Genomic DNA, 27655 nt, shown 5'->3' with positions numbered 1-27655 from the left:
GATGTGTTTGAGGCTGAGGGTTAGCTTAAATTGCCTGGATAGTCCCACATTCCTGCTAACCCTTGGAAGCCTGACTCCACGTGGCATATTGTCTCTGAGAAAGTTCCCGTGCCTGCTTAAGCACGATGTCCAGTAGGTATTGTAAATTTATGTACTGTGTACGAGGGTTTGAGCCAGCAGTCTGCAAGGCAGCATTAATCTGCGTTCAAACTCGCTGCAGCTTTGTGAAATTCTATGCATGAAGAGGACCTAGAACTGATGCAGCTCAGTGAAGAACTTATTTAAAGAAACATTTTCAACCTAAGTCAAAGAAAGAAACTATTATAATAGATTCTGAGTCTTCAGTTGTTTTAAGGCTTTGAGTTAGTGCCTGAATATGACAACAGCTTGCATTTTTATCGAACTTTTAATTTAATAAAAAGTCACAAGGCCCTTCACAGAGGATGCTGACCACTAGTAGGAGAGGATGACCGAAAGAGTGGGTGAAAAGATGGGCTATGAGGAGACTTTAAGGTGGGTGCGAAGTATTAAGGCATGAGGTTTAGAGGGAGAGTTCCAAGAGATTCTGCCACTATAATGGGAGAGCTGCAGCGAGGAAGATGGAGAAGAGACCAAAGTCGGAGGACCAAAAGGTACAGTTTATGATGTAGGGCTCGAGGAGGTGGCAGAGATTGGGTGGGACGAAGCCCTGATCGGATTCGTGGACATGGGTTTTTAATTCGGTGCGTTGGGAGTATTGATCGACTAAGACAGAGTTATGAGTGACTGGGGCTCGGTGTAGGGCAGGGTGAAGATGGCAGAATTGTAGAGTGGAGCTCGAGAGGCTGGCGATCAGTAAAGCAGTTGGGTGTGCAGACTTCACCGACTGTACATTGCTACTGTCCTTGGAGTCAAAGACCCGAGGTTTTACAGCATGAGCATGCAGGAAGTTCTAGTTTAACATTGTCTTTAGTTCTGAGCTTGTTTTTATATTTGTGTTTTTTCCTTTCCAATCTTGTCTTCTTTTTCCTATTAGTATAGCATATCGTCGTGTCATTCATGTGTATCAGTATGAAGTTGGGGATGATCTGGCTGGAAGGTTTTTCTTTCTTTCCTCGTTTTTCTGTGTTATTTGTAACGCACTTGCCATCTGAATGGGGCTTGACTCCAATACTAACATCACTGCCATCAGCTCACCGCTTTTATAGTAAATTCCTCAAGGGGCAGGACTTGTGTAAAAGAAATGGGTGTGCGACATCATACTGCTCCTCCCAGCATCTTGGGTAGATCTAACATTGCATGTGGTAACTGGTGGTGGATCCCAGTTGGCTTTTTGCCTGGGTGTTAGAAATGTGGGATGATTGAACTTGGGATCTGTGTCATGGAGACTTGGTGTGGGTATCCGTGTCTTTTTTTTTTGCTCTTCTCCTGAAGGCGTTGACTCCTTCCTGCGCACCTCCAATATGACCATCACTGTGTCAGCGTGCTCTTTGGCCACTGGGTGCATTGTATTCGAGAACAATTCTGTTCTCACCAGGCATGCACAGATGTGCACTGCGATCGGGAGTAGCTGGCTAGGGATCAGGAGCAGGAAGCCTGGCTGATTTTTCTTTTTTCCCCCACAACACCCCCTCTGCGCGCCCCCTCCCCCCCTCTAAACGCAAGGATGTCGAGACCAGTCTGTAGACCTACTGCCACCCTGGCTGAGATCGGGTAATTCAGCACAGAGCAGAGATTGAGCTGTTACCTTGCTGGTCAGTGTGGTTCAGCTACTCGCTGAGTCAAGGGGCGAGCGGCAGCTGCGGTTTCTGCAAATGGCTTAAAGCCTCCAAAGCCCAGATGGCATATGAGCAGCCATCTAACCTCGCACGGGTCCCATGAGACTTAATTTGATTCAAGGTTTGTTCATCCCAGGCTGTTTACACACTGCTTAGAGTCTGAGGGCAGATTTTTAAAAATCCCACTGGAGATTTGAAACCAATTCAGTGCTCTCTCGAATTGATTTCTTCTATGCCTTTCTGATGCATAGCTTAATTCTGATCACTCTGTTCTAAACCTGGAATGGTGATATCCCTCTTTGCTAAGCATCTTGAAGCTGAAACTGCATAGTTATCAGCTGTTAGTTAAAAGTCTTGAATTCACTTTTCTAAAACTGCAGTTTGTAAAAAATACTGTCTTGTTCATTCACGCGGTCTAAACATGAATCCCCAAGCTAGCAGACACTTTTATCCTGTTGCATCATATGCACAGCTACGATCCATTGTGAGTGCCAGCGCCTCCATCTGTTCCGCACAGAGCCTGCAGATAAGATGCCCTGTGACTGCAAGCCCAGCTCGCTTTCAACTTGACAAATCCAAGTGTGGTGGGGCTATTCTTGGATGTCCGAGTTACCCCTGTGCCTGAACATAACACTTAAGAGAAAGGGCCTTATGGGCAGCCAGACAGGCCACTTGACCAAAGAATGCGAGATGTCTGTCCTGAATCATGACTGCACTGTGGGATAGTTTTTTTTTTTTTTTTTTTTTTGAGGTGACGCCTCTATTCTGGACGGATATGATGGTGGTACCATATTGGTTACTCTTGAATTAATTGGTTGCTCTTCAGTTACATTATTAACTCAATGTCCTTGATTGCCTTGGGGACTGTAGAGTAGAGTGACATCGTCAGTAGAGCCATTCATTTGAAAGTAGCAAGCAACCTAGCTTTGCAAACAAGGAGGGTTTATGTTCAGCATTAGTTTTAATTTTATTAAATCTTTTCTGAATTTTAAAAGTAGTCACCTAGCATGGGGATTCTCTTGTTAAAACAACACTACACAAATTCAGCAAAAGCGGGATATACACCAGCAAGAGGGTTTAAATTGATCTCTCACTGAACTGCTTTCCTTGTGTAATCGGAGCCTGTTTTACAACATGAACATAATCTGAGTTTGTTTTCAGACTTCAGCTAATCCTGAATTGGTTTGCGTGGGCCTTATTGCCAGGATGTAACATTTTACTTCGCTCTGAATTAAATTTAACGAAGAAACAAGTGTTGAAACTGGTTCAGAGTTGCAGCTGTAGAAAGAACAATTTGTAGACTTTAGAATTAATTCCAGATTTCACACATGCAGGACACCAGAATGATTATTGAGCATTAACATGCATTTTTTTAAAAAGAGGATATCCAGTTTATTTTCTCTCTCCCCCATATGATTAATGCACCTTCTATGATTTGGAGACAGGTAATCTGCTCCGAGGCCTCTACCCTCGTTTCTCTTTCTCTTGTTCCAGTTATTAGGAAGCATGGCCCTAGCGATCACTTGTTAGAGCATGACTGAGATTGGGAACTGGGCAAAGTGGAGGAGGGATCAAGCTGGTGTCTGTATCATAGTGTTTTTAATCAAGAGTCTGTGTTGGATCCTACGTAACTGGATTTGGCCTGTCTAGCATGGTTTAGAAGATTATTCCTCCTAAGAAGTTGGTAGCATCAATTGATCATTGATTCTACCACTGATGATTGAATGAACCTGAGATTAACTCTTTAAACATTCTTGCTACATTGTTTTGCATCTGTAGTAGCTCAGAAATAAACATTGCTGTGTGATCCCTCCACCCGTGCCCCATTTTGATGATCATGCCATAGAACAGACTTCATTTCCCCCCCCCCCCCCCCCACTACCTGTCTCTACACCCAGGCTAAGACCATGGGCTCTTAACAAAATTTAACAGCCCGAGAATATGTTAGCGGATGTTGGTTCCCAAGTTTTCAGGTTAAGCAGTTGAGTATTGTTGAAAAACTCTGCTTGTTGGTTTGCCCAGACAGGCTGAGATGAGGTACTCACTTGCGGAATGGGGGGAGGAGGGTTTGAAAGCCGAAGCAAAACTGTACCCTAGTCCGTGTACAGATTGCTGTGCCACAAACCCATTGTGCCCCCCCCTTGCCATGTCTGTCTTATATTTTTCACAATGCTCCTTTTTCACTGTATAAGTTGTCCTTTTTCATTTAGAGAACACTTCCAGCCCTAGATTACAGGATATCGTGGGGCAAGTTAGACTTGGCAAGGTTGCCCCTGCAACCTACAGAATTATTTTTAATGATAACTCCCAGCCACAGAGTGACTGGCAGTCCTGAATCTTGAACTCACAACCATCTTGTCATTGAGATAGGTAGTCACGGTTATTTTAGATAACTTTCATCTATTTTTAAATGTAGGACAGGTCCTAGGTCTTTTAAATGTCCTTTTTTAAGTCACAAATGGGCCGGGAACTCTCACCTTTTGCTACAGCTTGTTTAATTCTGTTAATCCTGGTAATCATCTCTGACCAATCTATAATCTGCCCTTGGGTTCTGTGATGAGCATGGAAATTTCACCAGGATTGGGTACACCTGAATAATGTGCACGGTTCCATTAGATTATTTTCTAATTGTGTTGAACCTGATTACCAGGTCTTGCATGGTGGAGGAATCGGGAACACTGGAATCGCAGCTTGAGGCAACCAAGGTAGGGCTAGCTTCATTATTCTAGCATATTGGTAGAATAAATCTTTGAATGGTAACGCTTCCGTTACTGGGAGGGGCCTGAACTTCTCTCGGGTGGGATGTGGTCTTTCCAAATTGAAGTTTTCAAAATGAGAAGTTTTGAGAGCAAATAGTGAAAGGTTGGTGAAACAATAACACGAGGACAAAGACTGAGGATTATCACCAGAAGAATGAAAGGGAAAGTTATGTTTTTTGGCACCGAGGGTTATTAGAACATGAAATTAGCTAAGTATTTGACCAGGAAGGTTCTAAAAGGATACGGGATTAGAGTAGGTAGTTCCACTGGGACAGGGAAAATCCTCCTGTGCTATAGTTTCAATGGATCTTCATCACAGCTTTATCTTTGAATCTTGTTTAAACGAGCACTGACTCACCAAAGCTTTGGTGTAAAGTGTTTTAATTTAAACAGAACCTTCCTTGGAGTTTGATTCTGTTGTGGAGAAGCTTGTGATTCATTCACTTGTACATATAGCTGTGTCTCATTTTTTGACTCTAAAGTTAAATATGTCAGTTTGATTCCTGTGTCAGGAATGAAATTGGAGAAAACTTTTGGTGTGGCAATGATCTGTTGTAACCATTTTTATTAACAATTTGAACATCCTTTCTGCGGTTTCCATCTGGAATGCCAGCCATTCATTGACTCCTTGCACATGTGGCTGGGTGATGCTGGGTGGAAGGGGAGGGAGCCAGTGATGAGAAGTGGAGGGGGAGATTGAGAGAACCAAGCTTAAGACATTAAGGTAGGTTCCCTGTGAGGAAGTGTCCACCTTCTTTGACTGAAATATCTATTCATTCACAGAGAAAACACCAGGAGATTCGGGCAATGAGAAGTCAGCTGAAGAAGATTGAGGACCTTGGGGCAGCCATGGAGGAAGCCTTGATCTTAGATAACAAGTACACCGAGCACAGCACTGTGGGATTGGCACAGCAATGGGACCAACTTGATCAACTGGGAATGAGAATGCAACATAACCTGGAGCAACAGATACAGGCCAGGTATTCAATAATAGTTGGGGACATCTGTACACCACTCTATCTTATCATTTAACGCTCGGGTGACAACCAGATGTGCTGACAGGTCATCCACTAGGTTCTACCCCCTCGGTTTGCTGCTTCCGATCCAAGTATACCCACTAAGTTGTTCCATTTTACAATAAAAAGCAGTGAGTGACACCACATGTTGGAGCTCCAGTGGGTTGGACTGCCTTCAGCTTCCGACTGTGGGAGCCTCAGCAATGTGGGTATAGTGCTCTGTAACCAGTCTGGTCCTTATTGGAAACCTGCTAACTCATCATGTAGCTGATGTGTTCCCTTAACTCCTATTGCTCTCATGTGATAGAGGGTAGATTTTACAAATTCATGTTCCCAGTGCAGAGCTTAACATGACAGGAGCGCATATTGGGAATCCAGGCACGCAGATCACCTCACACAATCAGTCCCCCATAAATGGGAGCTCAGAGATGCACACATTTGCACACCGCACTCTATGCCCCAATCTCCCAGTTGTACTCATGGCAGGAATGCAGATTTGTAAAATCTCTGTATTGTGAAAATAACGCTGATCTGTTTCTTATTTTCTAGGAACACGACTGGTGTAACAGAGGAAGCCCTTAAAGAATTCAGCATGATGTTCAAGTAAGTGTGGGTTTATTTGATACAGGATTTTGTGTAGTATGTTGTCACTATGCTGACAAAAATATTTTAACTTTTTTTTTTCTCTTTCTCCCCCCCCCCCCCCCCCCCCCAAGGCACTTTGACAAAGACAAATCGGGACGCCTGAACCATCAGGAATTCAAATCATGCTTACGCTCCTTGGGTTACGATTTGCCGATGGTAGAGGAAGGAGAACCAGACCCTGAATTTGAGGCTATACTGGATGCTGTTGATCCCAACCGGTGAGCGCAGTCTGCAGATTGGTGCAGGAGATAGTTGTTAAACTTGGGATAGGACTCAGTTAGTTTGTCCAGTGAGTATCTGAGCTATGCAGACAAGGACAGTCCCAGCTTTGATCTGCCCGCATTCGCTGGTCTCAGTCACTGTGGCAGTAGGGACATTACAAGCAGCTTTAGTGCCTTGTGTAGGGAGGGGGAAATGAGCCATGGTTCTGCCCTCCTGATTGCTCACCAGCAAGGTATCTGATGAGGTGATGTATCCCACGGTGGAACAGCTGGTGAACACTTGCTGTCCAGGTTCACACATGAATAATGGGCCCAAGGGTGAGTCTTCAGAGACCTGCACCCTTAGAGTTGTACCCAGCAGGGAGTCTTGATACCTTTATTGGGATGGGGAGTTTGCACGAAGGAAAAATACCTCCTAAGTTAGAGAAACCGTTATTCTAAGCTGTATCATTCACAAAGATTTAGCCTTTTTATCCAAAAATGGTGAAAGTTCCTCTTTAACTCCATTGGCATTAAAAATATAATTATGGAGAGAAATGGCTACCCAAATTAGAATTTTGTTTTTGTTGCATGTGTTAATGTTTGCTTCACCCTGTGTTTGCAGAGATGGATATGTATCACTACAGGAATACATGGCTTTCATGATCAGCAGAGAAACGGAGAATGTTAAGTCTAGCGAGGAGATTGAGAGTGCATTCCGTGCCCTCAGCTCAGAAGGAAAACCGTTTGTCACGCGTGAAGAACTTTACCAGGTAATGCAGCAAATGTTTAAACGGGTTTTACAGGCTTATCTTGGACTTTCCCTTCCTAAAACAAACCAACTAGGGATTATTGAAGAGTGACGGTCAGGCAAGAGTTAAACCTCGCAATACACAGGAAACTGTTATCCGGAGGCTAAGTGTCCGGCAAGCTCGAGCCACCGGCAAAAATCAGGAGCCGTTTCATTAGGGTTTTTTTTCTTCTCGTGGCTTTTTTTTTTTCAACAGTCAGGCTCTGGAAAGTCTCTCTGAAGCTGTTGCTAAGCTACAGAGACGCTTCCAAGGTACAGGCCGACTGTTTAGAAGCTGTTGCTAAGCAACAGTGTTTGTTGTCAGATACGGCGATGAAAAGCTCCGTATGCTTCAACATTAACGCTGGTGTGTCCGGCAGTTTTGAGGGAACGGCAACAGCTCGGTCCCGTCGGTGCCGGATAGCACAAAGTTTCCTGTACAGGGATATATTGGCAATGACTGACACTGGACTGTGGTGTCCATGAGCCAACTGTTTACAGTGCAGCATCCAGATTGTTGGTGTGTACAGTGAGCTCATGGCAAATGGTTTACTTTATGATCAAAAGAAAAGAAAGACTTGCATTTCTATAGCGCCTTTCACGACGACCGGACTTCTCAAAACACTTCACAGCCACTGAAGTACTTTTTGAAGTGGAGTCACTGTTGTAATGTAGGAAATCGCCACCTAATGACTTAGTGAAACGAAAGCCTAGCCACTTGCTATTCACAAGATGGAGCTAATGTTATTGAAATTCTTCTGCCTTGTTTCTAGAACCTGTCGAGGGAGCAGGCCGATTACTGCCTCTCGCACATGAAGCCCTACACGGATGGCAAAGGCAGAGAGATTCCTTCAGCCTTCGACTACGTGGAATTCACACGATCGCTGTTTGTGAACTAAAAGCTCCCAAAATCTAAGCGCATCTGCTAACATTAGCTCTGCATGTCCGTGTCTAATCTCCGTGCAACTATAAATCGTTCCGTCAGACTTCGCTAAACTGGTTTGCTTGTGCGTTGCTTGGAAACTTTTTTTTTTTACTACTGCTATAATCGTTAATGCAGTGTGCTCAAATTAATAAACACTACTGATTCAAACTGGTATAGGATTGTGATGTTTAATTGTTATTGGGTAGGGGTGAGTTCCATGCTGCTGTCATTCTAGGGAGACCCAGTACGATTTCGTACCTCCGTACATGGCTTTTCTTCCATTGCTTAAACCAGATATCAAAAAAAAAAAAAAAACCTGCACTAACAGAGGAATGGGAGTGTCGTGGTAACGTCACTGGGCTAGTAATCCAGAGATGGGAGTTCAAATTTAAATTGTTAATTAAATAAATCTGGAATAAAAAGCTAGTATCAGTAATGGTAACCATGAAACTATCGGATTGTCATAAAAACCCCTCTGGTTCACTAATGTCCTTTAGGGAAGGAAATCTGCTGTCCTTACCTGGTCTGGCCTATATGTGACTCCAGACCCATAGCAATGTGGTTGACTCTTAACTGCCCTCTGAAATGGCCCAGCTAGGCACTCAGTTGTAACTAACCGCTACGAAACAAAATAAGAATGAAACCTGACGGACCACCCGGCATCAACCTCGGCACCGGCTATGGACACGGCAACGGCACACCCAGCCCAGTCAACATAGAAGATAGGAGTAGGCCATTCGGCCCTTCGAGCCTGCTCCGCCATTCAATGAGATCATGGCTGATCATCTAAATTCAGTACCCTGTCCCTGCTTTCTCCCCATATCCCTTGATCCCTTTAGCCTTAAGAAATATATCCAACTCCTTCTTGAATATATTTAATGAACTGGCCTCCACCACCCTCTGTGGCAGAGAATTCCACAGGTTCACCACTCTCTGGGTGAAGAAATTCCTCCTTATTTCAGTCCTAAATGGCTTACCCCTTATCCTTAGACGATGACCCCTGGCTCTGGACTCCCCGGCCATCAGAAACATCCTTTCTGCATCTAGTCTGTCCAGACCTGACAGAATTTTATAGGTTTCGATGAGATCCCCACTCAATCTTCTAAACTCCAGTGAGTATAAGCCCAATCGACACAATCTCTCCTCGTACGTCATTCCTGCCATCCCAGGTATCAGCCTGGTGAATCTTCACTGCACTCCCTCCATGGCAAGAACGTGCTTCCTCAGGTAAGGTGACCAAAACTGCACAAAATACTCAAGGTGCGGTCTCACCAAGGTCCTGTACAACTGCAGCAAGACATCCTTGTTCTTGTACTCGAACCCTCTCGCTATGAAGGCCAACATACCATTTGCCTTCTTAACCGCCTGCTGCACCTGCATGCTTACCTTCAGCGACTGGTGCACAAGAACACCCAGGTCTCTCTGCCCTTCCCCTTCTCCCAATCTATTGCCATTCAAATAATAATCTGCCTTCCTGTTTTTGCCACCAAAGTGGATAACCTCATTTATCCACATTATAGTGCATTTGCCATGTTTCTGCCCAATCACCCAACCTGTCCAAATCGCACTGGAGTTTCACGACATCCTCCTCACAGCATACCCTCCCACCCAGCTTTGTGTCGTCTGCAAAGTTGGAGATATTACATCCAATTCCCTCGTCTAGATCATTAATATATATTGTGAACAGCTGGGGTCCTAGGACTGATCCTTGCAGTACACCACTAGTCACTGCCTGCCACTTGGAAAACGACCCGTTTATTCCAACTCTTTGCTTTCTGTCCGCCAACCAGTTCTCTATCCAAGTCAATACCTTGCCCCCAATCCCATGTGCCTTAATTTTGCACGCTAACCTCTTATGTGGGACCTTATCGAAAGCCTTCTGAAAGTCCAAATACACCACATCCACTGGTTCTCCCTTATCTATTTTACCAGTTACATCCTCAAAAAATTCCAGTAGATTAGTCAAGCATGATTTACCTTTTGTAAATCCATGTTGACTTTGTCCGATCCAGTCACTGCTTTCCAAGTGCTCTGCTATTACATCTTTTATAATGGACTCTAGCATTTTCCCCACTACCGATGTCAGGCTTACCGGTCTATAATTCCCCGCTTTTTCTCTGCCACCTTTTTTGAATAGTGGGGTAACATTAGCTACCCTCCAATCCATGGGTACTGTTCCAGAGTCTATCGAGTTCTGGAAGATGACCAGCAATGCATCTACTATTTCTAGGGCCACTTCCTTAAGTACCCTGGGATGTAGATTATCAGGCCCTGGGGATTTATCGGCCTTCAGTCCCATCAATTTCCTAACACCATTTCCCTACAAATACTGATTTCTTTCAGTTCCACCCCTTCTTTCAGTTCCACCCCTTCATCAGACCCTATGTTCCACGGTATTTCTGGGAGGTTATTTGTGTCCTCCTTTGTGAAGACAGAACCAAAATATGTATTTAGTTGGTCTGCCATTTCTTTGCTCCCCATTATAAATTCCCCCGATTCTGACTGCAAGGGACCTACGCTTGACTTCACCAATCTTTTTCTCTTTACATATCTATAAAAGCTTTTGTCAGTTTTTATGTTCCCTGTAAGCTTACTCTCATATTCTATTTTCCCTTTCTTAATTAATCCCTTTGTCCTCCTTTGTTGAATCCTAAACTGCTCCCAATCCTCAGGATTATTGCTTTTTCTGGCCAATTTGTATGTCCTCTCCTTGGATCTTATGCTATCCCTAATTTCCCTTGTTAACCACGGTTGAGTCACCTTTTTTGTTTTATTTTTATGCCAAACTGGGATGAACAACTTCTGTAGTTCATCCATTTGGTCTTTGAATGTTTGCCATTGCCTATCCACCGTCAACCCTTTGAGTGCCATTCCCCAATCAATCCTACCCAACTCGCTCCTCAGACCATCGTAGTTTCCTTTATTTAAATTGAGGACCCTAGTTTCTGAGTCAACTACTTCATTCTCCATCTTAATGAAGAATTCGATCATATTATGATCGCTCTGACCCAAGGGGCCTCGTACAACAAGATTGCTAATTAATCCTTTCTCGTTACATAATACCCAGTCTAAGATGGCCTGATCTCTGGTTGGTTCCTCGACGTATTGGTCCAGGAAACCATCCTGTAAACACTCCAGGAATTCCTCCTCCACAGTATTGTTACTAATTTGGTTAGCCCAATCTATATGTAGATTAAAGTCACCCATGATGACTGCTGTGCCCTTATTGCACGCTTCTTTAATTTCCCTTTTAATGCCATCCCCAACCTCCGCCTTACTGTTTGGAGGTCTATATACCACTCCCACTAATGTTTTTTTCCCCTTAGTATTTCTCAATTCTACCCATACAGATTCCACATCATTAGAGCTAATATCCTTCATTACAATTGTGTTAATCCCTTCTTTAACCAGTAATGCTACCCCTCCTCCTTTTCCTTTTTGCCTATCTTTCCTGAATATCGAATACCCCTGGATGTTGAGTTCCCAGTCTTGGCCATCCTTGAGCCACGTTTCCGTAATCCCAACCAAATCATATTAGTTTACCTCTATTTGCGCAGCCAATTCGTCCACCTTATTACAAATGCTCCTCGCATTAAGACACAAAGCCTTCAGGCTTGTTTTTTTAACGCTCTTAGACCTATTAGAATTATTATTTACTGTGGCCACGTTTGAGTTAAACCGTTGATTTCTCTGACTGCCACTTTTGTTTTTCTCCTTCCTATCTTTTGCTTTTATCCTTGTTTCCCTTTCCTCTGTCTCCCTGCTCAGGTTCCCAACCCCCTTCCATTTTAGTTTAAACCCTCCCCCACAGCACTAGCAAACACTCCCCCTAGGACATCGGTTCCAGCCCTGCCCAGGTGCAGACCGTCCGGTTTGAACTGGTCCCACCTCCCCCAGAACCGGTTCCAATGTCCCAGGAACTTGAATCCCTCCCCCTGGCACCATTCCTCTAGCCACGTATTCATCTGAAGTATCCTTCTATTTCTACTCTGACTAGCACGTGGCATTGGTAGCAATCCTGAGATTACTACCTTTGAGGTCCTGTTTTTTAATTTACCTCTTAACTCCCTGTATTCTGCTTTTAGGACCTCATCCCGCTTTTTACCTATATCGTTGGTGCCTATATGCACCACGACAACTGGCTGTTCACCCTCCCCTTCCAAGATGTTCTGCAGCCGCTCGGAGACATCCTTGACCCTTGCACCAGGGAGGCAACACACCATCCTGGAGTCTCATTTGCGGCCGCAGAAACGCCTATCTAGTCCCCTTACAATTGAATCCCCTATTACTATAGCTCTACCACTCTTTTTCCTCCCATTCTGTGCAGCAGAGCCACTCCTGGTGCCAGGAAGTTGGCTGCTACTGCCTTCCTCTGATAAGCCAACCCCCCAACAGTAATCAAAGTGGTATATCTGTTGGAGAGGGGGATGGCCACAGGGGACCCCTGCACTACCTGCCTGCGCCTAGTACTCTGCCTGTTGGTCACCCGTTCCCTTTCTTCCTGTCCAACCTCTACCTGTGGTGTGTGTCCAACTCCCTAAACGTGCTATTCACGATGTCCCGAGCATCGTGAACGCTCCAGTATGCATCCAATCGCAGCTCCAGTGCCGCAATGCGGTCTGTCAGTAGCTGCAGCTGGGTGCACTTCCTGCACACGTAGTTGTCAGGGACACAGGAAGTGTCCCTGAGTTCCCACATATCGCAGGAGGGGCAGATCACAGGGCCGGGCTGTCCTGCCATGACTTACCCTTTAATTAATTGAGTTTAAATTAAATCAATCAATCCCACTAATTACAGTTAAATAGTTTACCAACAGTCCCCGCTGCACCATAGAGACCTTAGAAACTATAAAACAGAGTTAAAGTTTAAAAAAGAGAGAAATACTCACCAGCCAATCACTTACCTGCTTCCTGGTGACGTCACACTTTGATTACTTTTTACCTCTCTCCCGGAACCTGGATTGGTACGCCTCTGGTGATCCCTCGCAGGTCCGCTGCCTCTCCGGTCTCGGGGCTCTGGGCCTCGCTGCCTCAGGCTGCTCTTTAAGTAGCTCCGCCGCCTCTGGTGATCCCTCGCAGGTCCGCTGCCTCTCCGGTCTCGGGCTGCTCCTTTTATCCTCCGCCGCCTCTGGTGATCCCTCGCAGGTCCGCTGCCTCTCCGGTCTTGCAAAGTCCTCCTCACCAACATCTGGGGATTTGTGCCAAAATTGGGAGAGCTGTCCCAGAGGCTAGTCAAGCAACAGCCTGACACAATCATACTCACAGAATCATACCTTTCAGCCAATGTCCTGAACTCCACCATCACCATCCCTGGGTATGTCCTGTCCCACGGGCAGGACAGACCCACCAGAGGTGGTGGCACAGTGGTATACAGTCAGGAAGGAGTGGCCCTGGGAGTCCTCAATATTGACTCCAGACCCCATGAAGTCTCATGGCTTCAGGTCAAGCATAGGCAAGGAAACCTCCTGCTGATTACCACCTACCGCCCTCCCTCAGCTGATGAATCAGTACTGCTCCATGTTGAACACCACTTGGAAGAAGCACTGAGAGTAGCAAGGGCACAGAATGTACTCTGGGTGGGGGACTTTAATGTCCATCCCCAAGAGTGGCTCAAAAGCACCACTACTGACTGAACTGGCCGAGTCCTGAAGGACATAACTGCCAGTCTGGGCCTGCAACAGGTGGTGAGTGAACCAACACAAGGGAAAAATCTACTTGACCTCGTCCTCACCAATCTACCTGTCGCAGATGCATCTGTCCATGACAGTACTGGCAGCAGTGACCACCGTACAGTCATTGTGGAGACGAAGTCCCATCTTCACACTGAACACCCTCCATCGTGTTGTGTGGCACTACCACCATGCTAAATGGGATAGATTCAGAACAGATCTAGCAGCTCAAAACTGGGCATCCATGAGGCGCTGTGGGCCGTCAGCAGCAGCAGAATTGTATTCCACCACAATCTGTAACCTCATGGCCCAGCATATACCTCACTCTACCATTACCACCAAGCCAGGGGACCAACCCTGGTTCAACAATGAGTGTAGAAGAGCATGCCAGGAGCAGCACCAGGCATACCTAAAAATAAGGTGCCAACCTGGGGAAGTTGCAACACAGGACTACATGCATGCTAAAAAGCAGAAGCAGCATGCTATAGACAGGGCTAAGCGATTCCCACAATCAACAGATCAGATCAAAGCTCTGCAGTCCTGCCACATCCAGTCGTGAATGGTGGTGGACCATTAAACAACTAACGGGAGGAGGAGGCTCCAAGAATATCCCCATCCTCAATGATGGTGGAGACCAGCACGTGAGTGCAAAAGTCAAGGCTGAAGCGTTTGCAAACAACTTCAGCCAGAAGTGTCGAGTGGATGATCCATATCGGCCTCCTCCAGAGGTCCCCACCATTACAGAAGCCAGTCTTCAGCCAATTCGATTCACTCTACGTGATATCAAAAAACAGCTGAGCGCACTGGATATAGCAAAGGCTATGGGCCCCGACAACATCCCGGCTATCGTGCTGAAGACTTGTACTCCAGAACTAGCCGCACCTCTAGCCAAGCTGTTCCAGTACAGCTACAACACTGGCATCTACCCGACAATGTGGAAAACTGCCCAGGGATGTCCTGTCCACAAAAAGCAGGACAAATCCAACCCAGCCAATTACCGCCCCATCAGTCTACTCTCAATCATCAGCAAAGTGATGGAAGGTGTCATCGACAGTGCTATCAAGCGGCACTTACCAATAACCTGCTCACTGATGCCCAGTTTGGGTTCCGCCAAGACCACTCGGCTCCCGATCTCATTACAGCCTTGGTCCAAACATGGACAAAGGAGCTGAATTCCAGAGGTGAGGCGAGAGTGACTGCCCTTGACATCAAGGCTGCATTTGACCAAGTCTGGCATCAAGGAGCCCTAGTAAAACTGAAGTCAATGGGAATCAGGGGGAAAACGCTCCACTGGCTGGAGTCATACCGAGCACAAAGATATTTGTGGTGGTTGAAGGTCAATCATCACAGCCCCAGGACATCGCTGCAGGAGTTCCTCAGGGCAGTGTCCTAGGCCCAACCATCTTCCATCCAACATAAGGTCAGAAATGGGGATATTCGCTGATGACTGCACAGTATTCGGCACCATTCACAACTCCACAGATAATGAAGCAGTCCATGCCCGCATGCAGCAAGACCTGGACGACGTTCAGGCTTGGGCTGATAAGTGGCAGGTAACATTCGCGCCACAGAAGTGCCAGGCAATGACTATCTCCAACAAGTGAGAGTCTAACCACTGCCCCTTGTCATTCAATGGCATTACCATCGCCAAATCCCCCACCATCAACAACCTGGGGGGTCACCATTGACCAGAAACTTAACTGGACCAGCCATATAAATACTTTAGCTCTAAGAGCAGGTCAGAGGCTGGGTATTCTGCGGCGAGTGTCTCACCTCCTGACTCCCCAAAGCCTTTCCACCATCTACAAGGCACAAGTCAGGAGTGTGATGGAATACTCTCCACTTGCCTGGATGAGTGCAGCTCCAACAACACTCGAAGTTCGACACCATCCAGGACAAAGCAGCCCGCTTGATTGGCACCCCATCCACCACCTTAAACATTCACTCCCTCCGCCACCGGTGCACTGTGGCTGCAGTGTGTACCATCTACAAGAGGAACTGCAGCAACTCGCCAAGGCTGCTCCCAAACCCGCAACCTCTACCACCTAGAAGGACAAGGGCAGCAGGCGCATGGGAACACCACCACCTCCAAGTTCCCCTCCAAGTCACACACCATTCTGACTTGGAAATGTATCGCCGATCCTTTATCGTCGCTGGGTCAAAATCCTGGAGCTCCCTCCCTAACAGCACTGTGGGAGTACCATCACTACACAGACTGCAGCGGTTCAAGAAGGTGGCTCACCACCACCTTCTCGAGGGCAACTTGGGATGGGCAATAAATGCCGGCATTGCCAGCGACGCCCAGATCCCATAAAACAAGTAACTATCTGAAAGGGTGGTGGAAGCAGATTCAACAGTAACTTCAAAGGGGAATTTAATAAATACTTGGAAGGGGAAAAATGTTCAGGGCTATGGGGAAAAAGCAGGGGGAATGGGGCTAATTGGAGAGCTCTTTCAAAGAGCCAGCATAGGCACAATGGGCCAAATGGCCTCCTTCTGTGCTGTCTCACTCTTGTAAAGCAGCATTCATCAGACACTACAACGCAAGTTAGCATCGCGACTGCTGCGCCGAGGGCCCCATAGCACCTTCAACTGCCTGGAGGGGTGGTGTCCAGGGCCTGGGTCAAGACCAGGACCATGAAGGCTGCAGCTATTCCAACAGACCAAGAACAAGCTGCTGGACTAGAGCAGAAACCAGTGCAAGATTAAGAGAAGGGGATGGATCCCTACACTATCTACATATACCTAAGAGTGCGCATGTACCAAGAGGAGCCACACATTGTTCTTTCTATCACAATTGGTTGTATTTATGAAGAGAACACTGCAATTGATTGGCTTCAGGAAACCCCCAGTGTTCAAGCATCGTAAGCTTCCTCATCAGCTCCACAACAGTTGCCATCGTCTCCCATCCACAACTAGTTTAAATATCTTGAGCTTTATTTCTGCCGCAACTGAAATGAAAATGGGCACTTTACAAAATAAATGCCATTAGATATTTGCCTTTCCACAAAATGTTTTTATTTACTGGGCAAATTACTAGAAGCAGCAAAGTGTGACCTTGCCCCATCCCAGAAACATTGTTTTTCTCTCCAACGAGCCCCCTATGTAACCAGGGCGGGGGGGGGGGGGGGCCCTCACAAAGAAATGTAAATCTTCAGAGGTCCAGTCCACTTCTCTGGCCCGGACCCTCAAGGTCGTCTGCAAATCCCATTTGGAAAATGCCCGTAAGCCTCTTCTCACTGGTCATACCTGTCGACAAGTACAATCCTGAGGTACTGTGAGTCTGAGGGAGTCCCTAACCACACCCCCGCCACGTTACCAGCCTCATTAGGGGGTGGGTGGATCCTTTGCCCCCTTACAAGGTCGGCTGGGAACTCTAATTTAAGACAGGCACGTGCCCAATGCAATTTTTGCTGGGTCACAGTGCTCCTGTTGGAGCCCGGAGGTATGCCAGCAGGGCTGAGGAATTTCAGCCCCTTAGTCTTTACACAGAACATTTAGCACAGAAACAGGCCATTCAGCCCAACCAGTCCACTCGAGTCTCCCATCCTTCCAAATCTAACAATCGGCATAACCCTCGATTCCCTTCTCCCTCATATGCTTATCTAGCTTCCCCTTAAATGCAACTATACAATTCACCTCAACTACTCCCTGTTCATTCCACATTCTAACCACTCTGGGTAATATTTAAATATTCTTAGCAAAATAAAATACATTTAGGAGTGCTAGTGTTAAACAAACATTCAACAGACACATCTTATTTGGAACAATAAAAAAAATGTTTTTACATACATTGAATCAGCCTATATTGTACAACCTGCAAACACTGAAGATAAGTGGAAAGTATCGTCCAGCTACACTTCACCAGAGATTCTCCAGCCAATCTCGCTAGGTCTTCAGTCAATCTGCTACTTCATTAGCGAGCTGCTCCAGTACAGTCATCTCCCTCAGTCCTTGCTTTGTCAGTTCAGCACTCAGCTGCCAGATTTTCACGCTTCCTTCTGCATTGCCAGCTGCAAGAAGCTGGGGTTGCTTTGGGTTAAATGCCAGGCAGTAAACTGGTTTCCTTTCTGTACTCTGCTCAATCGAAACTGCAGGACAAAGCAAGCTCTGCCCAAGGTCAAAAATTAACACGGTTCCTGGAGGAATAAAAGTAAAGTTGCTCTCAATCTTCAGGGATGAAAAATCCATCTACACAATTAAATAATAAATGTTCCTTTAACCATTTTAGGTACTGAGAAATTGAAAAAAAATCAAAACATTTCAAACACCAAAATCCTTAATTATTTTTATATTTCAACTTGGATAGAATATAAATTTCCACTGATGTTAGCCCAGACTTAACAGTCCAGGTTCGTGGTAATATTCCACAATCTGATAAATAAACAACTGTTTGCATTTATATAGTGCCTTTAACGTAGTAAAATATCCCAAGGCGCTTCGCAGGAACATCATCGGACATGATTCGACACCGAGCCATATAAGGACAGGTGATCAAAAGCTTGGTCAAAGAGGTAGATTTTAAGGATCGTCTTAACGGAGGAGAGTGAGGTTTAGGGAGTGAATTCCAGATCTTAGGGCCATGTCGGCCGCCAATGGTGGAGCAATGAAAATTGGGGATGCGCAAGAGGCCAAGATTGGAGGAGTACAAGGACTAGGGGACACAGATTTAAGGTTTTGGGCAAGAGATACAGGGGGGATGTGAGGAAAAACTTTTTTACGCAGCGAGTGGTGAGGACCTGGAACTCGCTGCCGACGGAAGTGGTGGAAGCGGAGACACTCAATGTTTTCAAGGGGAGACTGGATGGGCACTTGAGGGAAATAAACTTGCAGGGCTACGGGGATAGAGCGGGGGAATGGGACTGACTGGATTGCTCTACAGAGTGCTGGCACGGGCTCAATGGGCCGAGTGGCCTCCTTCTGTGCCGTTATGACTCTGAGTGCAGGGATCTCGGAGGGTTTTAGGGCTGGAGGAGGTTAAAGAAATAGGACATGGAGGGATTTGAAAACGGACGAGAATATTTTATTTTTTATTTTAAATCGAGGCCTTGCCGGATCGAGAGTCAATGTAGGTCAGCAAGCACAGGGGTGATGGGTGAACGGGTCTGGTCCAGCGTGTGTCACTGGCAGTAATGCAGAGATTACTACCCTGGAGGTTCTGCTTCTTAATCTAGAACTCCACTCCTTGAAATTTACCCACCGACTCCAAACCCAACACCTTAACGTTTGACCCAGTAACACAGCTTACCCTCTCCCGTGGCTGCAGCAAAGACTAGAGGTCGGACTGAAGACCAGCTAACGCTGAAGAGATAGGTTTGAGATAACTGAAGAGAAAGAATTGGCTCGGCCTGCAACATGGAATAAAGGTGGACGTGCCCATCAGTGCCAGCAGTGAGGAAGAGGTTTCTGTGAGAAGAGAGTTACATTGACAATTTACGCAGTGGACAATATCCAAACTTACTTACATGTACCTGTTCATAGAGTTGCAATCCTGCTCCAAGAGGTGCAGGATTGGCCCGGGTTACAAAAGACTTGCATTTCTATAGCGCCTTTCACAACCTCAGGACGTCCCAAAGCACTTTACAGCCAATGAAGTACTTTTGAAGTGTAGTCACTGTTGTAATGTAGGAAATGCGGCAGCCAATTTGCGCACAGCAAGCTCCCACAAATAGCAATATGATAATGACCAGAAAATCTTTTCATCAGTGATGTTGGTTGAGGGATAAATATTGGCCCAGGACACCGGGGAGAACTCCCCTGCCCTTCTTTGAAATAGTGGCCATGGGATCTTTTACATCCACCTGAAGGGGCAGACGGGGCCTCGGTTTAACGTCTTATCTGAAAGACGGCACCTCCGACAGTGCAGCCCTCCCTCAGCACTGCACTACAATCCTCTCGCTCTTCGATGAAAAAGGCTGCAGAATTTCTGCAAAGACAGTCCTTTGGAAAGTGAAGTCACAAAAACAAAAGGACACTACCGTCTTAATAGGTTAGGGAGGACCAGGTGTCACAAGTTTACATTGTACAAGGCCAGATCTAGGTTCAACGTCAGGAGGTGGTTCTTTTCCTAGAGAATAGTGGACCTCTGGTACAGGCTGCCGGCTCGTACGGTGGATGTCGATTCGTTGAATTCCTTCAAGCGAGAGCTGGACCTGTTTCAGGCTGGGGCAGAGATCACCTCGTACAAAAGGTCGGTACTTCAAGGAATTCAGGGCCAGAGTGAGCTCCTGGACTAGTTTTGATCACCTTGGGTGGGGGGTGTTGAGAGGAATTTCCCAGATTTTTTCCCCCTCCCAAGTCTTTTTCTGTGCGCCATTGTTCGTATACTGACCTGTGGAATGGCGAGCAGTCAACAGCATGGACAGGACCACAGTGTGGGGAGAAGGTGAACTGGGCTGGAGCCTTCAATGGAACAGAACCGGAGCTCAGTGTCGCACGCGTCAGAATCTCTGTCGAACACTTCAACACGTAACCGCCTTCCACACCAGCAATGAACACCGTCTTGTCCAGGTGAGAGAAAGAGAGAGCGGTCACACCAAACGGAGTGTCCCCACGAGCCTGTGGATGAGTTCAGAGACATAAAACGATGGAACAGAAACGGATAGAGTGTACAAGGAGTACAACTGACAGGCTTCAGCTTATACGAGATGTAGGAACATAGGAACAGGAGGCCATTCAGCCCCTCAAGCCTGTCGCGCCATTCAATGAGATCATGGCTAATCTGTGACCTAACTCCATATACCCGCCTTTGCCCCAGATCCCTTACTAGCTTTGGTTAAAAAAAAAAATACATCAATCTCCGATTTAAAATTTATAATTGATCCAGCATCAATTGCCGTTTGCGGAAGAGAGTTCCAAACTTCTACCACCCTTTGTGTGTAGAAGTGTTTCCTAACTTCACTCCTGAAAAGCCTGGCTCTAATTTTTAGGCTATGCCCCCAGTCCTAGAATCCCCAACCAGCAGAAATAGTTTCTCTCTATTTACCCTATCTGCTCCCCTTAATATCTTGAAAACTTTGATCAAATCACTCCTCGACCGTCTAAATTCCAGGGAATACAACCCTAGTTTGTGTAATCTCTCCTTGTAATTTAACCCTCGAAGTCCGGGTATCATTCTGGTAAACCTACGCTGCACTCCCTCCAAGGCCAATCTATCCTTCCTAAGGTGTGGGGCCCAGAACTGCTCACAGTACTCCAGGTGTGGTCTAACCAGGGCTTTGTATAGCTGAAGCGTATCTTCTACCCCCTTGTATTCTAGTCCTCTAGATATAAAGGCCAGCATTCCATTAGCCTTTTTGATTATTTTCTGTACCTGTTCATGACATTTTAATGATCGATGTACCTGGAACCCCCCGACAGTCTCTTTGGACCTCCACTGTTTTTAGCCTTTCACCATTTAGAAATGGTGTGGAGATGCCGGAGTTGGACTGGGGTGGACAAATGTAAGAAGTCACACAACACCAGGTTATAGTCCAACAGCTTTATTTCAAATAAAGCTGTTGGACTATAACCTGGTGTTGTGTGACTTCTACCATTTAGAAAGTCCCCTGTTCGATCCTTTTTAGGTCCAAAGTGGATGACCTCATATTTGCCTACATTGAAATCTACTTGCCACAGTTTTGCCCATTCGCCTAATCGATTAATATCTCTTTTTAATTTTATGTTTCCATCTACACTGCTTGCAACGCCGCCTATCTTTGTGTCATCAGCAATCTTGGATATATGGCTTTCTATGCAAGTCGTTAATAAATATGGTGATAGTTGAGGCCCCCAACACAGATCCCTGTGGGACGCCACTAGTCACATTCTGCCAATTAGAGTACCTGCCCATTATTTCTACTCTGTCTCTTGCTGCTCAGACAATTTACTAACCAGGTCAATAATTTGCCTTCAATTCCATGAGCTTCAACTTTAGCTAGCAGTCTCTTATGAGGGACTTTATCAAATGCCTTCTGGAAGTCCATTTAAATAACATCTATAGACATTCCCCTGTCCACGACTTCAAAAAATTCAATCAGGTTCGCCAGGCATGACCCACCCTTTACAAATCCACGCTGGCTCTCTGATTAGCTGAAAATTTTCAAGGTATTCAGTCACCCTATCCTTAATTATAGACTCTAGTAATTTCCCCAACAACAGATGTTAGGCTAACTGGTCTATAATTCCTTGATTTAGCACAACACGGGCTCAGGTGGAGGTGGTTAGTGGAGCTACTGCAGTGGGTGGGTTATATTCCACTCTGCAGGTTGGATTGCGACCAATTTCAGAATGAATTCAAACTCCGATATTAGGACCATGGCAGCAGTTAACTCCTTTTTGGAGAGCCAGGTGCTGGTATCCATCACCTCACTGAAGAGTCTCCAAACAAGCTACTGATAAATCTAATGTAGACTTTCTATTTGCCAGATACGGGACACACCCCACTTACCCAAGTACAGAATCTGCGAATCACAGACCTTCCCCTCTGTTCTTCCCCGCCCTTTCCCTGGCTCTGTACGTGCTTAAGAACTGTTCCTCTCCAACATTTTTCAGTTCTGATGAAAGGTCATCGACCTGAAACGTTAACTCTGTTTCTCTCTCCACCGATGCTGCCTGACCTGCTGAGTATTTCCAGCCTTTTCTGTTTTTATTTTAGATTTCCAGCATCTGCAGTATTTTGTTTTTGAGCTTAGTTACTGGTTGTCAAGAGACCAAGTTTAAGAGAACTGATAGAGTTCAACCAGCCACACAGCTTACCGGGACAAGCTCGCCACTGCTTGTCCAGCCAGGACCACCCTACCCATTAGGGCGTTGGCTTGTAGGGTTATCTGGAGCAGAGTGGGTAATGTCTCGGCCCCCAGTGACAGGTCTACAACTCCAGCTCCCGTTAATGAACCAGGATGACTAGTTAATCATCAATAGTGCCCTGGAGTGCTGCACACCAGCTTGCCTCAGATTTCCTAGTCTGTCACGGAAGGTTGACTAGGTTCCAATCTTCCGTCTCCCCTAGGAAGAGAACCAATAAACAACTGACAAAGGTGGATTTGAGCACTTGCTCGATAAATAGCAGATACGAAGAGATTCTCATGAACAGCGCAACTTACCATAAAATGTGCGAGAACATTGTCACCATTCACCTGACCAAAGAATGGAGACACACCATACCCCAATTGAGCTGGGCAGCATCTGCTGGCCTTTCGGCAACTTAATTGTGCCAGATGCCGAATCTTGGATATACGAGCCCGATCTGCAGGTAGCTGCTGTCTCAAGTCTCCTCAATAGCTATACAATAGGCAGCCTCCATCAGGACGGTGGAAGGGCCTACAGTCTTAATAAATGGTATATAATTGCAAGTTATAATTGCATAGTCTCAGGATAAGGGGTCGGCTATTTAGGACTGAGATGAAGAGGAATTTCTTCACTCGGAGGGTTGTGAATCTTTGGAATTCTCTGCCCCAGAGGGCTGTGAATGCTCAGTCGTTGAGTATATTCAAGGCCGAGATCGATAGATTTTTGGACTCCTGGGGAATGAAGGGGTATGGGGATCAGGCGGGAAAGTGGAGTTGAGGTCAAAGATCAGCCATGATCTTACTGAATGGCAGAGCAGGCTCGGGGGGCCGTATGGCCGACTCCTGCTCCTAATTCTTATGTTCTTACAAGTTGTTGTTGAGATAAGACGCTATATTCAAAAGTATTATACTTCTAAGTAGCTGTGGAGTTTCAGACATCCCATGGACGTCAATTACACGAGCCCGATTTGGTGAGACATAGGCTGCTCACCTTGTTGAGTTTGACGTTGCGTGGCATCTGCTGAACGATCAGGGCGAACCCATCCTGCAGCACCAGCTGGCCTCTCCCATCCATCTGCCAGATCAGAATCTTCCCATCCGTGCTGGCGCTCAGAATGTGAACTCGGTTAATGCGGCTCGAACTCTGAATCCACTGCACCTGTTTTTGGAGGGGGGGGTTGGTGGGGGAGAAACATGGTTTTGTATTAAAACTCAAAATATTCCCTCTCAAGTTAAGACTTTTTCTTTCCTTTCTCTGATGTTCCTTCCTTCTCCTGAGGGACACCACATGCCCTGCTGCCAATTGTTCTCCAGTCCTATTCCCCCTCCCCTATGTCTGGACGCTGGGTGGCAAGTGATGACCCCCCCCCCCACTCCACGTTAGCCTGTCAAATATGATTCTCCAGGCTCAATCACGCACACAATGTGCTGTTGGATCATGGGCACAACTAATTGGATGTGCCTGATTCACAGATAGCAACACTCCCCATCTCATCCAAAATGGTACATTCTGTGCATGTGCCCAGACTGCGAGGGCTGGCAGCTCTTCCTCTGTGAGAAGCAGCGCCACCAGGGGCAACATGTAGATAAGGAAAAGGAGGAGCCGAGGTCACAGCGCTGGAGCACACCAGAAGGTGGGGGGAGAAGCCACCGGAGATGATGTACTGGCTGGAGGATGGAAAGATCAACATGTCTTCGCCCCGCCTCAGCTCATCTGCTGCGGACCCATCATCCATACCTCATTACCTCCAGATTCTGACTATTCCAACGCTCGCCTGGCCGGCCTCCGCCCAACTGCCACCCTCCATAAACTTGAGCTCATCCAAAACTCTGCCGCCTGCATCCTAAATCGAACCAAGTCCCGTTCACCCGTCACCCCGTGTGTGCGCTGACCTACATTGGTTCCCGGTCTGGCAAAGCCTAGTTTTTAAAATTCTCCTCCTGCCTCACAACCCTCCGAGATCTCTGCACTTCTCCAATTCTGGATTCTTGTGCAGCCCCACTCCCTTCGTCCCACCATTGGCGGCCCGTGCCTTCAGCCGCCTGGGCCCTAAGCTCTGCAATTCCCTCCCTAAACCTCTCCACCTCCTTTAAGATGCTCCTTAAAACCTACCTCTTTGACCAAGCTATCCTAATATCAGTATCAAGATTGTGTTTGATAATCGCTCCTGTGAAGCGCCTTGGGAGTTTTTACTGCATTAAAGGCGATGTATAAATGCAAGTTGTTTATAAAAGTTGCAGAGAGATTAAGGAGGGGCAACATGCCACGGTCGCAGTGGCACAGGATTTCATTAGTGACTTTGGCCGATGTGGTCTTGGGCTGCCAGTGCTCCATTCCGCCTGCCACATCCAATCAGTTCTGCTCACCATCCTTCGGCACATCCTTCGCAACGGAGCTTGGAAAGTGGCGTTGACAGAGAGTAGGGGTCCTCTCTATTCACCCAGTCACAGGGGAGGGGAGGGAGAGGTAGAACTGAATAACAATCTGCAGCAGACAGACAAGTTGGACTCTCCTCCCATCCTCAAGGACACCGAGCCCAATAATGGTCGGCTCTTACTGCCTTACCAACAACACCCACACCCCAAGAACAAACAATAAAATACAAGTGGAAGTCAGCTAGCACCGTACCACATCGCACGGGGTTTTATCTCATGGAGTCCAATCATTTTGTGGGGGAAGAAAAAAGAGAGGAGGATGGGGGGGGAAGAGAGGAGGATGGGGAGGAAGAGAGGAGGATGGGGGGGGAAGAGAGGAGGATGGGGGGGAAGAGAGGAGGATGGGGGGAAAAAGAGGAGGATGGGGGGAAGAGAGGAGGATGGGGGGGAAGAGAGGAGGATGGGGGGGAAGAGAGGGAGGATGGGGGGGAAGAGAGGAGGATGGGGGGGAAGAGAGGAGGATGGGGGGGAAGAGAGGAGGATGGGGGGGAAGAGAGGAGGATGGGGGGGAAGAGAGGAGGATGGGGGGAAGAGAGGAGGATGGGGGGAAGAGAGGAGGATGGGGGGGGAAGAGAGGAGGATGGGGGGGAAGAGAGGAGGATGGGGGGAAGAGAGGAGGATGGGGGGGGAAAGAGAGGAGGATGGGGGGGGAAAGAGAGGAGGATGGGGGGAAAAAGAGGAGGATGGGGGAAGAGAGGAGGAGGGGGAAGAGAGGAGGATGGGGGAAGAGAGGAGGATGGGGGGGAAGAGAGGAGGATGGGGGGAAGAGAGGAGGATGGGGGGGAAGAGAGGAGGATGGGGGGGAAGAGAGGAGGATGGGGGGGAAGAGAGGAGATGGGGGAAGAGAGGAGGATGGGGGGAAGAGAGGAGGATGGGGGGGAAGAGAGGAGGATGGGGGGGAAGAGAGGAGGATGGGGGGAAGAGAGGAGGATGGGGGGGAAGAGAGGAGGATGGGGGGAAGAGAGGAGGATGGGGGGGGAAGAGAGGAGGATGGGGGGAAAGAGGGGGAGGGGAGAAAAGAGGGGGGAGGGGAGAAAGAGGGGGGAGGAGAAAAGAGGGGGGAGGGGAGAAAAGAGGGGGGAGGGGAGAAAAGAGGGGGAGGGGAGAAAGAGGGGGGAGGGGAGAAAGAGGGGGGAGGGAGAAAAGAGGGGGGAGGGGAGAAAGTGGGGAAAGGGGGGGAGGGGGAAAAGAGGGGGGCGGGGGAAGGGGAAAGAGGGGGGAGGGGGGAGGGGGGAGGGGAAAAGAGGGGGGAGGGGGAAGGGGGGGGGGGAAGAGGGGGGAGGGGGAAAGAGGGGGGAGGGGGAAAGAGGGGGAGGGGGAATGAGGGGGGGAGGGGGGGGGAAAGAGGGGGGAGGGGGATAAGAGGGGGGAGGGGGAAGAGGGGGTGGGGGAATGAGGGGGGAGGGGGAAAGAGGGGGGAGGGGGAAGTGGGGAGGGGGAGGGGGGGAATGTGGGGGGGGGGAAGAGGGGGGGGGGGGATAGAGGGGGAGGGGGGAAGAGGGGGGTGGGGGAAGTGGGGGGAGGGGGAAGAGGGGGAGGGGGGAAGGAGGGGGGAGGGGGGTAGAGGGGGGGATGGGGGGGGGGAAAGAGGGGGGAGGGGGGAAGAGGGGGGAGGGGGTAAGAGGGGGGAGGGGGGAAGAGGGGGAGGGGGAAGTGAGGGGGGATGGGGGGAAAGAGGGGGGAGGGGGGTAAGAGGGGGGGAGGGGGGGTTGGGGTTGGGGGTTGGGGGATTTGGGTGGTTTGTGGGGAGGGGGGTTTGGGGGTGGGGTTTGTGGGGTGGGTTTTGGGTGGGGTTTGTGGGTTGGGGGTTTGGGGTTTGTGGGGGGTTGGGGGGTTTGTGGGGGTGGGGGTTTGTGGGGTGGGTTTGGGGGTGTTTTTGTGTTGGGGGTTTGTGGGGTGGGGGGTTTGTGGGTGGGGGTTTGTGGGGTGGGGGTTTGTGGGGTTGGTGGGGTGGGTTTGTGGGGTGGGGTTTTGGTGTTGGGGGGTTTGTGGGGGTGGGGGGTTTGGGTGGGGTTTTTGGGGGTGGGGTTTGTGGGTTGGGTGGGGTTTGTTGGGGGGTTGGGGGTTTGGGGTGGGGTTTTGTGTTGTTGGGGGTGTTGTGGGGTTTGTGGGGTTTTGGGGTGGGGTTTGTGGTGGGGTTTTGGGGTGGGTTTGTGGGGGGTTGGGGTTTTTGTGGGGTTTGGGGGTTTGGTTTGTGGGGTTGGTTTTGGGGGTGGGGTTTTGTGGGGTGGGGTTTTTGGGTTTTGGGGGTGGGGTTTTGTGGGGGGGGTTTTGTGGGGTGGTTTTTGGTGGGGGTTTGTGGGGTTTTGTGGTGGGGGGTGTTGGTGGTTTGGTGTTTGGGTGGGGGGTTTTGTGGGGGGTTTTGGGGGTTTTGGGGGGGTGGGGTTTGTGGGTGGTTTGGGTGGGGTTTGTGGGTGGGGGTTGTGGGGGGTGAGAGAGATTATTATTATTAGTTTGGTTTTTTGTGTGAAAAAAGTAGGGTAAAAAAAAGAAAAAAGAGGGAAAAAAAGAAAAAATGAGGGGAAATAAGAAAAAAAGAAAAAGAGGGGAAAAAAGATAAAAAAGAAAAAAGAGGTGAAAAAAGGATAAAAAGAGGTGGAAAAAAGAGAAAAAGAGTGGAGAAAAGAGTGAAGAAAAAGAGGGGAAGAAAAAGGGAAAAGAAAAGAGGGTGAGTAAAAAAGAGGAAAAAGA

At 47.8% G+C, this 27655-nt stretch overlaps 2 protein-coding genes across 15 annotated transcripts in view; one reads left to right on the top strand and one right to left on the bottom strand.

The window, feature by feature from the left end:
* Positions 1-8264, top strand: part of sptan1 (spectrin alpha, non-erythrocytic 1) — a 118224-nt gene extending 109960 nt beyond the window's left edge. For 9 of the 14 annotated variants that reach the window (XM_085965284.1, XM_085965289.1, XM_085965293.1 and 6 more), the window contains 7 exons: positions 1016-1078; positions 4408-4462; positions 5300-5496; positions 6082-6135; positions 6249-6395; positions 7003-7150; positions 7941-8264. In XM_085965284.1, coding sequence (XP_085821410.1) covers positions 1016-1078; positions 4408-4462; positions 5300-5496; positions 6082-6135; positions 6249-6395; positions 7003-7150; positions 7941-8066 — 790 coding nt within the window. In that variant the 3' untranslated portion in view covers positions 8067-8264. The remainder of the gene's footprint in view (positions 1-1015; positions 1079-4407; positions 4463-5299; positions 5497-6081; positions 6136-6248; positions 6396-7002; positions 7151-7940) is intronic. The other 5 variants (XM_085965288.1, XM_085965286.1, XM_085965291.1 and 2 more) reach the window with 1 other exon arrangement.
* An 8491-nt stretch (positions 8265-16755) lies between these two features.
* dync2i2 (dynein 2 intermediate chain 2) overlaps positions 16756-27655 on the bottom strand; it is a 40206-nt gene continuing 29306 nt past the window's right edge. The window contains exons 6-9 of the mRNA XM_085965297.1: positions 24194-24196; positions 20092-20318; positions 19009-19166; positions 16756-17899 (exon numbers count right to left, since the gene is read on the bottom strand). Of these exons, the coding sequence (XP_085821423.1) occupies positions 17661-17899; positions 19009-19166; positions 20092-20318; positions 24194-24196 (627 nt within the window). The 3' untranslated portion in view covers positions 16756-17660. The remainder of the gene's footprint in view (positions 17900-19008; positions 19167-20091; positions 20319-24193; positions 24197-27655) is intronic.

The sequence above is a fragment of the Somniosus microcephalus genome, chromosome 23 (genome assembly GCF_052327205.1).
Source record: "Somniosus microcephalus isolate GS21.2 chromosome 23, FLI_Smic_1.0, whole genome shotgun sequence".
NCBI lineage: Eukaryota > Metazoa > Chordata > Chondrichthyes > Squaliformes > Somniosidae > Somniosus > Somniosus microcephalus.
Note: the sequence above shows the minus strand (reverse complement) of the source record. Positions and strands in the feature narration are given on the sequence as shown.